The 13,549-nt window shown below is 36.0% G+C and overlaps 2 protein-coding genes across 4 annotated transcripts; one reads left to right on the top strand and one right to left on the bottom strand.

The window, feature by feature from the left end:
* The first annotated feature begins 787 nt into the window (after nt 1-787).
* On the top strand, nt 788-9,717 carry casp7 (caspase 7, apoptosis-related cysteine peptidase). Of its 3 annotated transcripts, none has more exons than XM_042735722.1 (7): nt 788-920; nt 2,045-2,161; nt 4,995-5,143; nt 5,693-5,821; nt 6,393-6,568; nt 6,776-6,914; nt 7,987-9,717. In XM_042735722.1, the coding sequence occupies exons 1-7, from the start codon at nt 889-891 to the stop codon at nt 8,211-8,213; spliced, it is 969 nt and encodes a 322-aa protein (XP_042591656.1). In that variant the 5' UTR covers nt 788-888; the 3' UTR covers nt 8,214-9,717. The 3 variants fall into 3 exon arrangements, with proteins under 3 accessions (XP_042591656.1, XP_018968723.1, XP_042591657.1); XM_019113178.2 differs by having other exon boundaries at nt 794-920; nt 1,977-2,161; XM_042735723.1 differs by lacking the exons at nt 788-920; nt 2,045-2,161 and adding an exon at nt 4,274-4,415.
* Nucleotides 9,325-13,282, bottom strand: si:ch211-28p3.4 (E3 ubiquitin-protein ligase TRIM21). The gene is made up of 6 exons (XM_042735721.1): nt 12,696-13,282; nt 12,503-12,598; nt 12,160-12,393; nt 11,266-11,285; nt 10,876-11,018; nt 9,325-10,705 (listed from the first exon to the last, which is right to left on the bottom strand). Exons 1-6 carry the CDS (start codon nt 12,714-12,716, stop codon nt 10,128-10,130), a joined length of 1,092 nt encoding a protein of 363 aa, XP_042591655.1. The 5' UTR covers nt 12,717-13,282; the 3' UTR covers nt 9,325-10,127.
* Nucleotides 13,283-13,549: the final 267 nt, after the last annotated feature.

The raw sequence follows: 13,549 nt of genomic DNA, 5'->3' as shown, positions 1-13,549 counted from the left end.
TTTTCCTATGGTATGCATTACTGCAAAGCAAAACAAAGTTAATTATTAAAATAAATATTAAAATAACAATAAAATAATAATGAAGTTTGTTCTTTTATCTCTTCATTGGTGTTATTAATTTTTTTTTTAATTCTACAAAAAAGTCCAAGGTCAAAGGTCAGAGGAAGAAGAGGCTGTTCAAATGGGCCCAAATGGGTTATTATTTTTCCATCACATTGAAATAAAAAGGTCTTAATTTACTTTTCAATTTAAAAGCAGTAATGTGTTGATTTTAGTCTGGTTAATGATGTTTTTTTATGCAATTGACATCCTATAAGGCTAATAATGCCAAGATTTTAATAAATATTTACCCTCTGCTTTTATGGAAAATAAGAATAATTTAACATAAGCCAGTAACAAACATTATATAATTGTAACACAATATAACAGTAAAGATAATAACATATGAAAACATTGTTGTATTAGTCAACAATGTACAAAAACACAAATGTACATAATAATAAGAATATATACCAAAAAGTACATTATTTAATTTTTTATAGGCCTAACACACATTCTTCTTTTTCGTTGTCTTCTTCTTATTATTATTATGTGATATACAGTTGGATAAATAAATGGTGTTTATTTCTGACTAATATCACGTTTCATTAATCAATATTCTATTCTATTCTATTCTATTCTATTCTATTCTATTCTATTCTATTCTATTCTATTCTATTCTAGTGTTCGCTTAATAAACAGGAAGTTCGCGCAGTAGTTTTCAACACATCTAAATTGACTCTGTCTCTTTAAATACAGGAGATACTCGGCTGGAGGAAATGGAAGAGAAAGAGTAGGAAAGTAGTTTCGTTTTCTCCGTCTAGTAGTAACCTTGGACTTGAAAGAGCAATGAACAAAACAGAGGCTGATCCGACAGAAATGTAAGTTTCGATAATAAATATGTAGTAATGTTGTGACAACATGTAGTACCTTACGAACATTAACCATAGTTTTATTATTGTAAAGGTGTGATAACCGGTTTTGGGCGTTTTGATTACCATTTGTATTCAGTTTTACTACAAATAACATGGTTAAACTACGGTTAGTGTAGCAAAACCATGGCTAATTTGTGGTTACCATGGTTTAAATACTGAAACCAAGGTTTTTTTTTTTTTTGTAGTAAAACCATGGTTAATTTTAAGGGAAGGGATGTTGACCTCGGAAAGTTTAACACTTCAGCTGTAGAACACACTGCACACTGCATGTTCTATATATATATATATATATATATATATATATATATATATATATATATATATATTATATATATATATATATATATATATATATACTGTATATATATATATATATATATATATATTAATACCTTAAACTATATTAGCATCAATAATTGCTAATGTAATTGTGTATTTAATGTTACCATTGACAAGTTGTCTTTAGGCAGCTGGCTAAGCGGTCAATCTCTCTTTCTTCCTGCTGCACTTCATGTCATAAACTGTAGCTTTTCTTCATCAGTTCTAACAGCTTTTCATAAATACAGAGATTTTATTTCTCCCCAAGCCTTAAGAAAACAAAGTAATTAAATAAACACCCAGTTGAGACAACATCACAAAGTGAAAGTAAAAGTTAGCTCACGGAGGTAATTTACGCAAATATGAGTAATAACAGTCTGCTGTTTTAAAGGAACTATATGAAAGTGGAAAGGGCAACTCTTTAAAGAACCTTGCCTCTGAAACACAGGCACACAGTTACTTTCACTACTGTAAAATCACAGTGTAGTCTACTAATATGGGTTTTCCTACAAACAGTTTAAGAACTTTTCTTTCATTTGAATTCCTTATTTTGATACCAGTAAGAGACACTAAGTAACAACAGTATTAATGACATGACAGTAGTCAGTGTCAGTAAGGAGAGGATGGGGTAACACGTCAAGATAATTTTAACTTAGAATTTTTTTTTTTTTTCACCCTGTCAAGAATTTCCAGTATGGTTACTCAGCTTTGTTGGCCTTACTGAACAGTAACAGCATTAATTCTTGCTCCAGAATGGATAAAGAAACCCTCACCACTCAAAGTGAAGAGGAGGACCAAGAGAACGATGGAGAAGGAGACACAGTAGATGCAAAACCTGACCGCAAAGGGAGATTTTTGCTTTTTGGCAGGTGAGACTATTTCTAACTTAATTCATCTATCCATCAGTCTATCCATTGATTTATGCAATGATACCAACCACAACTATTGACCTAACCTGTTATTCAGGTGAGGGGGAAAAAGATGTTTATTTTTTCTCTTTTGTGACAGTAATTCAGTGAATTATTTAGTCGTTGTTTAGTTAATTATTTATAATTTACAGTAGTAGTTGTAAGTACAGCTTCAGATGTTAAAATGCATGTCATACACTAGGTGGCGCCACAGTCCTCTTTGTAAATGACAAGGCCAAGCTGTAAAGCTTGCATCACATGTAGGATATTTGAATGTGCTTGAATGTGTTTTGAGATCAGTGTTGGGCAAGTTACTCTGAAAATGTAATCAAATTACTGATTACTCCTTTTAAAAGTAATCACGTTACTGTTATGATTATTTCAAAAGTAATTAGTAATTAGTTACATTACTAGTTCCGTTACTTTTTTTCTCCATGAAATTTATGAAATCCCAACATACACGCAACATTCACAGAACACTTATTTTTAACTAAAGCAAGCGGCTGCTGCGTGTATGGTTTGGCAGAATGCCAGCAAAGAGCGCTGCATTTATAATCTCTAAAAGACAGTTCATCACAATCTCACAAATCTGTTATAACACAAATATATGCATAATGAATCTTTAATAATGTCTACAATTCGTGTGTTATAAATTATAAACGTATGCAGTGCTGAAATTTGCGTGCTTAAGAATCCTCTCATTATAACTTATGAGTTATAAGGATGATTGACATAACTTATAATGAGAGGATTCGTGAGCACGCAAATTTCAGCACTGCATTGCTCAACGCTGCAAACACGTGTTATAGCCTAAATAGAAACTGCATAAGCTTGCACCGGTTAATCGTTTATATTTTATATTAGTTCATGTTGCTTTGTGCAATAGATGAATAACAATTTATTTGTTTTAGATATTTTATGTTTAGATATTTCTATTTTGCGGGAGTCCCGTGAATTATTTTATTCTCGCACATCCCTCACACACACACACACACACACACACACACACACACACACACACACACACACACACACACACACACACACACACACACACGGCGAGCGTGATTTCACCAAGTACAACATGTTCCTGGATCAACATCCTTGTTGATGCTGGAACAACATTCCAGTCAACCAATCAGAATTGAGATATAACTTTTCAGGAAATATCTGTTTTAGGCTTACAATCAGGGTTAGGTGCTTCTATACCCTTGTTAATCAGCTATCATTTTCCACTGATTGTAGGAATAAATTATGGGTAGGGTTAGGTTTAGGGGTTGGGATTTGGTTAAGTCTATATTTTTTGACAAAAATGTTGATCCAGGATCATCAAAAGATGTTGATCCAGGAACATGTCTTACTTGGCAAAATCACAGCAACCACACACACACACACACACACACACACACACACAAGTGTCTACACGCCCATCTTGTCCCGTGCCACGCTGCTGTTGCATCAGGTCTCGCGGGAGCAGGTCTCTAATCCACTGGCACTTGACTCGACAGTGTGTGTACATCCTTTTTACAATCTATAAAACACAAAACACTGCAATAAATCAAAAACGTAACAAACCAATAAAGAACATAGACCTTAACTACTAAAAATACTATAATTAAAATTATAAAAATTAAAACTTGTCACATTAATCCACCTACAAAAAAGTAATCAAATTACAGTATGCGTTACTAAGTAATGCATTACTGCCCAACACTGTTTGAGATGTTCAGAATACTTTTTCATAACTCTTCAGTATAAATCCACCTGCATATTTAGAATTATACTAGTTTCTCTGCAATTAAAAAAAAATAAGTTATGTTAAGATATAGTACATTTGGTGACATTTTAGTTGGAACTTTTGAGTGTGCGTGCTCTGCAACAGGCCTAATATGTAAGTGTGATAGTGTGTTTGTCAGTAGAGGTGTGCTCTTGTCCTGTGTGACCCTGGTTGAGGGGTTTGAATAGGCCTTTGGAAAGCTCTGGGGGGTGGCGTGTGTGCTGACTCAGGTAGCGTGCGCCGCCCCAGCCCAGCAGAGCCACCACTCCACTCTTTATAGAGTATAGAGCATGCCGGGATCCTAGCACACATCAACACCAAACCACAAGGAAAAAATCCACCCAAAAGAGCCTAAAATCTGGGAAAGATTCAGCAGATCTAGAGGGAAGAGCAACACGTTTCAATGCAGAGTGGTGTAGCATTTAAAGAAGAGCCCAGGTAGGAGAGCGCTCTGATGGGATAGGAGGTAGTAGGGGGAGTTGGGGGGTTGCTGCCCCACATCACATGGGACACCTGTGATTCGCTCCACTGTTCGTGTGTGTGAGAGAGAGTGTATAGGCAGGAACCCATTGTTGTGTTTTGGGTAACGTGATGACTAGGCTCTTCTGGAATACTGGCACATATTGTACATCCAGTAGCCACTGTTGCCTACTAATCTGGACAGATCGTTTGGAAATTTCACAATGGGGATATGAGACATCTGTGAGAATTTTCCCTCAGGCATGTGGAAATTATGTTTGGGACACCATGAAGTTTTCGAGCAACTAATATTATGATCAATAAGGGGATTTAATTGTCTTCATGACATCAGCTATCCCGGTTAGCTGCCCTTCTCGATGCATTGACCGGCGTGGGTTGTATTTTGTTTGTGGTTTGATTGTTCTTCTACTTACAGATGCGCTTATTTATTATTTTGTCTCTTAGAACAACCCTATGTTCTTATAAATATATTAGGGGATGTACATGATGGATGAAGGTCTCTAATAGATTGGTTGACTGTCTGTCTTTGTCTCTCAGTAAGAAGAAGGATGGCAGGTTGCAGGAAAAAGAGCAATCTTCTGAAAGCCATTACAGGATTGTTTCACCAACATTCCAGTATAAGATGAGCCACCAGCACGTTGGCAAGTGCATCATCATCAACAACAAGAACTTTGATGAAAAAACAGGTGAGTTTTCATCTCCATGTCATGCTATGTTGACCAATCAACACTGATTAAGTGCACCCAGTAAAAACTGTTTAATTCATTGTTATTAGTAGTTTATTAGGGCAATAATATTAAAAATAGTTTTAAACAATGTTTTGTTATATATTATAGACCGAACTGTTATTATGAGCTTCTACCTAATCGTTTTGGTCTAATTAATTATTGGTAAATATTTAAAAAAGAATATCCATCATTCATTTTAATGAAAACGTTGTTTTAATAACTAATAATTTGTGAAAATTGTGATATGTATGCAGGATAAATCAGATTTGCTCATCTATATAATGATGTAGTAGTAAAAAACAACAACAAAAACGTAAAAATGTGTCAAAAAATATATTTAGAACAAAATTAAACCTAAATATCTGTGGCGTATATTTACCATAGTTTCTGCAAAAACAACACAGACACAGTTTTAAGAAAAATAGAACTTGAATGTTGAGTCATTTAAAGTTACTGGGTTGATGCTCTGTTAGACTAATGCTGCTTACTTTGTGATCTGTGTTTAAGGAATGAATGTACGCAATGGCACAGATCGCGATGCTGAAGAGCTGTCCAAGTGCTTTAAAAACTTGGGCTTTGAAGTTTTCATCTACCATGACCAGACCTGCAGGAACATGGAGCGGCTACTTAAAGAAGGTGAGTGGCCAAAATATGTATCTGTACCCCAGATCATCAAAATGCCACATCAAGTTTTTAAATTAGGCTTACAAAACTCTGCTGGGAAATTTTATGAAACATGAAATGAAAACATGCAAGTGTCATATATCAGTAAGTGCCAGTAAAAAAATCTAAAAATGTGTCATGGAACTTTTTTGGAATGTGGTTGGGCTGCCTGATTTCTGGAAGATTGCATCATAAGATGTTGTTTTGAATGTTGTTCTGTTCTAAAAACAAGTGAACTACCTAGCTGTCCACTGACTATATAGGCATCTGCTTTTTAACACAATATAACTCAGCTAACTGCATCACATATATTACATATCATACACAAATATTGGCTAATATTATTATTTTAATGGCACCAATAAATTTTTTTATCTATGCTTTTCAATATTGAATTAAATCAAATTTATGTTAATTGCCTAAATTACTTGCATGTTATTAAAAGTGTAAAGTGTTTGCAAACCCAGTTTATCCACAACTAAGATAACTAAAATTGGAAGTGTTTGTTTTCTTCTCTCACATAATTTTACTGTATGTGTTTCAGTCTCAGAAGAGGACCACAGCGACAGCTCCTGCTTCGCCTGCATCTTGCTGAGCCACGGCGAGGAGGGCATGATTTACGGCACAGACGGAGCAATGCCCATCAAGACCATGACCTCGCACTTCAAAGGAGACATGTGCCAGAGCCTCGTGGGCAAGCCCAAGCTCTTTTTCATCCAGGTAAGAGGAGCAGGGCCACATGAGGATTTGGGGAGGAGAGATGAGGATTAGGAAGAAGTGATGGAGGAGAAAATGGAGAACCTACATACAACAGTGTCTGTTGTTTTTTTTTATGCTATATCGGTCACACGATACCTGGAGTTACCCTACCTTTTTTGAAGTGCATTTTAAGTGGATATTGACACGGTCGTGTGTCTTTACTGGCAGGCTTGTCGGGGTTCAGAGTTTGATGACGGTGTGCAAACAGACTCAGGACCACCCAATGACACGATAGAGACAGATGCCAATCCAAGACACAAGATTCCCGTAGAGGCAGACTTCCTGTTTGCTTATTCAACTGTGCCAGGTATTTTCTTACTCTTAATTACAGAATGTGGAATGCAGGAAATGTAATCTCAAAGAGTCCCACGGAAATCACATCGTCATACTCTAGAGCTGCATGCAATATATATACAGCATTCCTTATAGTCCAATTCATGACTCAAGTTCTTTTTAATAAAGTTTTTTAAATGAGTCAAAAACATATAGCTTGACCAGTCTAGTCTCATTTATGAAGAGATGACTTTTACGATTCTTTTAAAAAGAATCACAAACTCAGTGTATATATTACTTATACATAACTGTTCAAAAGTTTAGGGTCAGTAAGCTTTTGTTTTTTAATGAAAGTAATACTTCTATTCAATTAAGACGCTTATTTTTAAGGAAGCTTATTTTCACCACAAACTTTTCTTTTTTTCTCTTTCTTATCTTATCTCTATGAGTTTATATTTTACAATTCTGAGAATTCTGGGATTACATTTCATAATTCTGTCTTTTCCTCTGAATTCTGAGTTTATACTGCATCTCACAGTTAAGTTTTTTTCCGCAGCATAGGATAAAGCCTTCTACAAACTGCACAATTTAAGCAGTCATATAAGATCATAAAAAAATAAAAAAGTCTACTGAAAAACAATGACATCAACAATGAAAAACTTACACAACAATCTTCCGTTGTGCTACTTCTTTGTAATAATTATATACAATGCTATAATAACAGTTTTACAAGAAATCCAATTGACCTTTTTTCAGCTGTTATCCACTTAACAGTTTTTGTATTGTTATATTGATTATTGTATCTGTCAATTAGCAATTGAACTGGATAGTTTGGGCCCTATTGTTATTTTTTTTTTCAGTTAATATTTTTGTAATGTACAGTACCAAGTTAACAGTTTCACTATGTGAAAGAGAATGTAAATCTTATGCAATCAAAATGGACATTAATACTGAAATACCCAGATGAATCAGATTTCAGTCAATCAATTTCAGTCAAATCAAGAGGTTGTGATCAGAACACCTGCTGCTCTGAGTTAAAATATTGTGACATCATGTGACACACAGTTGTACAGTAATGTAACATTCTTACACATTTGTTCGCACAGGTTACTACTCCTGGAGGAATCCGGGCCGAGGCTCCTGGTTTGTCCAGGCCCTCTGTAACATTCTTAATGAGTTTGGCAAGCAACTTGAGATCATGCAGATCCTCACTCGGGTCAACTACATGGTGGCAACCAACTTCGAGTCCTGGTCAGAGGACCCCCGTTTTAGCGAGAAGAAACAGATACCTTGTGTGGTGTCCATGTTGACTAAAGAGCTCTACTTCAACTGATCTGACCAGACCATCTTCCCATGCTGTGCTCTGTCTGTCTTTTCACAGCAGGCACATTTTCTTGCCAAGGACTTTATAGTAGCACAGTTTTAATTTGTTATCATTTAACAGTAAATATTAACCAAATTGTTAAGCTTTTTTGTCATTGATCCGCCATAAGGAGGGAAACCTCAGTCTAATACTTGAGCAAAATATTTTTACATAAATGTATGCAGCATTTTTAAGCGGTGGACATTTCGGGATGGCAGGCAGGAAAGACACATCATGTGTACAGAGACTGACCACTGGCTTGACTCAACCAAGCGGTAACAACATTCAGCTGGAAGTTTGTGTACGAATGCAATTTTTTATGTTATGCTGGGCATATGGACACCGAAATGGTCTTCTTTTGTGCTGCTCAGATCCACTACTTTTTCAGTGAATGTTCTTCTTCAACTTTCTCAGAGTATTCCAGGGAATAGTGATGTCACTTTATCTACTGGCAGTGTCAAATATCCATGTTGCTTTGCCAACTTTGAAAGTTTTCTGACACTTTAACTTTACTAGATAAAACCCTTTATTGATCCTAATAAAAAATACTGGTAAAATAAAATAGTGCTTGAAAAAAGACATCCAATACCACACAAAACCTTTACTATTGTTCTGTTTTTATAGTACTAGCAACTCAAGCATAAATTCTAAGCATATAAATGGCCATCTGTAGCATTTTAGTTTGGTTTGGTTATTCCAGATTGCTCTTCAGAGGAGGTCAAAGAAAGGGCATGAATGGAAATGGAGTGGCAAATAGTGAAGTAATGCTGACACCTGCATGGTTTTAAAAGCTTTTCATTCATGCTGGTCACTTGTTAGTTTGCGTTCACTGAAGAACTGAAATCAGATCAGCATTCATCCTGTGTATTTTGAGTACAATGTAGCTTCATGTAGTATTTACTGTTTTGTACTGAATCTGTCTATAATCTACAGAGGCAGCTATTGTTTTACTGGTGACCATTTTAACCATTTATCATCCATCTGACCTAATGTGCTCTTTCAAGCTTGAAAATGGAAGGTTCTGATGCTTTCAGAGCTTGTTGTCTTCGGTTTCGTCCAACAGTTTTTCTTTTTCTTTCGGTTCTTTCTGTATTTTTCGTTCTCGTTGTTCATCCGGATCACACACTGAATCTGCCAGCCTGTGAACCATCTGACCACCTCAAATTAAAGGCCCTCTTTTCTTCATGCACGAATTATTAGTGAAGTGCTCCAACTATACTGTAGGAAGTGCTAGCTCCACTTTTGAAATGGAACATTTTTATTACATGGTTTTAAAATTTAAATGCTTTACTGTGATAATAGGAATGTTAAATAGAAAAGGTTTTTTTTTTTTGCACAAATGCCCTGAAAAAATTGTTTACATTGTGTCAACATTACATTGTATAAAATGGGGCTGATTTTTGTTCAAATGACTTTAATTCAAATGAATGCCTTTGTAAGCCTTATTTTAGTGTATTAAAAGACTTTATTGAAATCTGCCTTTTTTCATTAATATTTCAAAGTATTTACACACTACTGTTCAGAAGTTTATATCGTTGATTTTAAATTGTTTTTGAAAAGTACAATTTTATAACTTTTTTAACTTATTTATTTGTAATTTATCCTTATGTTAGCAAAACTTTAAACAGTTATCAGTGTCCCATGACCTTTCAGAAATCATTATAATATGCTGATTTTTTGCTGAAGGAATACTTCTTACTATTATCAATGTTGAAAACAGTTGTGCTGCTTGAAAACCGTGACATATTTTATTCAGGACAGCATTCTTTTTTTACACACAAAAAATCTTGTGTAACATTATGAAGATCTTTACTGTCACTTTTAATCAATTTAATGCATCCTTACTGAATAAATGAATTAGACCCCAACCCTAATTGGTTTCCATTACAAGAATGGGGTGGATTTTGAAGCATCGCAAATAAGCAGTGGTTTCCTGTTGGTCTCCTGGTTGTCGTGACCAGGACAGACAGCCTGGTAGAGTGAGTCTGTGAAGGTTCCTGCACAAAAACTGTACAGAGGTGTCATGGTGTCAGCCCCCAAGAAACAAACCAAACCTCCTTCTGAGCTGGAGAAGATGCCAATGCGCTGAAAAGTTCTCCCACTTACATGGGTGAGCTTTTGTGGAACGCCATTGTGCCAGGCCGTGTAGTCGCCATTGAAATATTCAATGCACCAGGACGTCGGGCCCCGGCCCAACCAGCAGTCCTCCTCTCGACCCTTCCTAGGGATGTTGGGGTATGTGAGCCCTAGTTCCCAGTATGTCTTACCAGTAACCTGCACCTCCCAGTAGTTGCGAACATCCGTGAAGCCCTTCCTGCTAATCACATTCAGGGTGGTGTCAAATCGAGAAGGGTTTTCAGAAACGTCCTGCCAGGTATCGGTGTAAGTGACTGAGTCGCCCTCAGGGGAAATAATAAGCTTTGGGTGTGCAGAGTCAGGATCCAGAACAACTTCTTGGGCATCTGAGAAATGGAAAATTAGAAACTATATTTAGAAACAAATCCCTTGTGAGAGATATGAGGAAAAGATAGCATGTGTTAGGAAACATTGCAGGGTTTTTTGAACATGCTTAGGCTGCACATACTAAAAGCGATAGAGTAATTTTCATGTAAAAAAATGTGTAGACCCTCACAGCTTTGGAAGAGTTTCTTGGTGACAGGAACCTGAGAGCGTATGAACAGCAGCAGGTTGATGGTTAAGCCGAGTAGCTGTTCATTCTTAAACTCATCCATCTGTATAAACTCTGGATCTGTCTTCTTCAGAGTCTCTATTATCCTATAAACAAGGAAGAATACAGTATGTGAAAAAAATGCTAGCAGGAAGGACTGTTGTGCGGAAATTTCATATCGCATGCTTTATTAAATGTTTGCATTGCATTGTCATAACACGTAAACCACTTACAGTGAATACAGGGTAAAATGTTCCAGAAACTTTGGAATGTTACATACAGTACTTAAAATTTCTGTTCATGCCATAAATTTCCATCCAGAAACCAAATTCCCAAAACTTCAACACTACTTACCTTTCCTCCATCTCCAACATCTGTAAGCAAAAGAGATGGAGAAATCATGGTTGAAAAAGTGAATTATTTGTAGAACATTTCCACACTGCAAATACAATTACATAAAATTGTGCAGCTGCGTAAATTTTTCTATGCAAGGGATTTTCAAACTGGGGTATGCAAAAAAATAAAATAAAAAATAGGAAAATTATTTTACAAAATTATTTTCAAGGCTAATATAGTTAACATGCTTAAGAGAATAAATATATTTAACTTTTTTATATATAAAATTAATATTGTTATTCTGCTTTCTGCTTTGTAACAGTATGAAAAAATATACATATTTTTGTGTGGAAAAAAGTTAGTTCATCCATTGCTTCAATACAATGACAATACTAAAGCAAATTATTTAAGTATCTATTCAATATCATACTTAATATATATCAAACCATATAAATGGGTTTTACATCCGAAAATTATATACAGTACACTGCCATCCAAAAGTTTGGGGTCTCTCTATGCTCACCAAAGTCTGCAATTATTATTTCTTATTATTGTCAATAAGAACGGAAATGGAAATGGGCGAGCTGCATAATATTTTTGTGGAAACCATGTTTAATTTTCTTTTTTAGAATTTTTGGATGAATACAATTTTTTTTTTATCAGCATTAATTTTAAACAGAAATAGTTTGTAACAATGTAAAAGTGTTCACTGTCACTTTTGATCAATTTAATGCATGATTGCTGAATAAAAATATTAACTTTTAAAAATAAAATAAAAAATTAAGCAATTTGGGGTTTGGTACTCATGAAAACAAAATGGTTCAAACCTTCAAGCATTCTATTACTACCTCAGCTATACAGTATTACCACCTGAAAACTACTACAGGACACTGTTCTGGTCTAAAAATGCACCTTCTGTTGAACCTGATGTTGATCTTTCTCCATCTGTGCAGACAGTTCAGTGAGCTGCTGATCGATTTCTCGCGTGAGGAGGTAACACTTCTCAATACTGTCCTCAACATTTCTCTCCATGGCCTCTGTCTCAATATCCAACTGGTTCAGTGTAATTCTCAGATCCTCATCCAAAACCCTCTTCATGTCATCATATTTTTTCTTAATCTTGTCTTTTTGAGCTGCAGCCTTGCTCTGTGGAATAATAAAGCATACTTAATCAGAAACATCAGAGTAATCTGCCATATTTTAAGCATTGCATTTATTGTACTTTCATACATTAATGCAAGTTTCACCAACTTACATTGAAGTCAGATTGTTTTGATGACAGCTTCTTCATACGGAAAGCCAGAATGTCTTTTTGTCTCTTCAGGTGCTCCTGATATTTTGTTGGGGTGTCCTTAAATGCAATATTTCAAAGGTCAAAATCAAGTCAAAAATACCTTTATCAGTCGCAAAAGTCCATTATAGCAAACAGAAATTCACTGAATCGTTACCTGAGTTTGTGTCTTCATCATTGACTCAACTCTAGTACCAGTTCTTCACTTAATTTGATTGGTTTGGTTTTCTTCTCTTGTTCTTCCAGTCTTATTCTCCACTAGCAAATGACTAGCCTAAGCCCCAAACTTTGAGCTTTATACTGTACGGTTAAGATGCCAAGGATGGAGGAGGGGTGACGGTCCATCTGTTGTTCTTGTGCCCTGGGAAGTATTCGAGTTGTACAACTAGGGTCCGTAAATCTGGCTGAAGAACTGAAGGAGCTGTACTGGGCCTGCTGTAGTCTAAGTACATTGTGCCCAAAAAGAGAGAGCAAGCAGCACATGTAGCCAAAGAAAGCCTCTATTTATATCACACTCTCACATGGAAGACTTTTAAAAGCTTTGTGTCGCAACACCTAATATTTGGATGTTTAAATCAAGGTGACCAGTTTAAAAGTTGAGGAAAAACTTGACAGGGTTTTCATCTACAGACCTGTCTGCATGTTCCGCAACTGGGACGAATTCCAAATAGTTCAGAAACACTTATGGAGCAGGTAGCACCAATTATAGGCTTTAGCCATGACCCTGTTAGCCCTTGTAATGACTGATACAAATTCTATGAATGGCGTGCGAGTGGGAATGCTTGGATTGAGGCCTGTGCCAAACCACCTGCAGCTGCCGCCTGTCTTTCTACAGCCCTACCATCCTGACACATCATGGGCAGCTTCCTGTCACAGTGCCACTGAGCAAGATTTATTCAGCCTCAAGCCATTTGATGAGCAGGCGTGCGTAGGAACTGACGCAGGCCGGTGATTTCTCATTGATTGATACAGTGCATTTTAAACATGGCTGGAAATAGGGCAGGTGGAAGG

This window comes from Cyprinus carpio, chromosome B12, assembly GCF_018340385.1.
Source record: "Cyprinus carpio isolate SPL01 chromosome B12, ASM1834038v1, whole genome shotgun sequence".
Classification (NCBI taxonomy): Eukaryota; Metazoa; Chordata; class Actinopteri; order Cypriniformes; family Cyprinidae; genus Cyprinus; species Cyprinus carpio.
The sequence above is the reverse complement of the archived record's forward strand: the minus strand, read 5'-3'. Positions and strand labels throughout refer to the sequence as shown.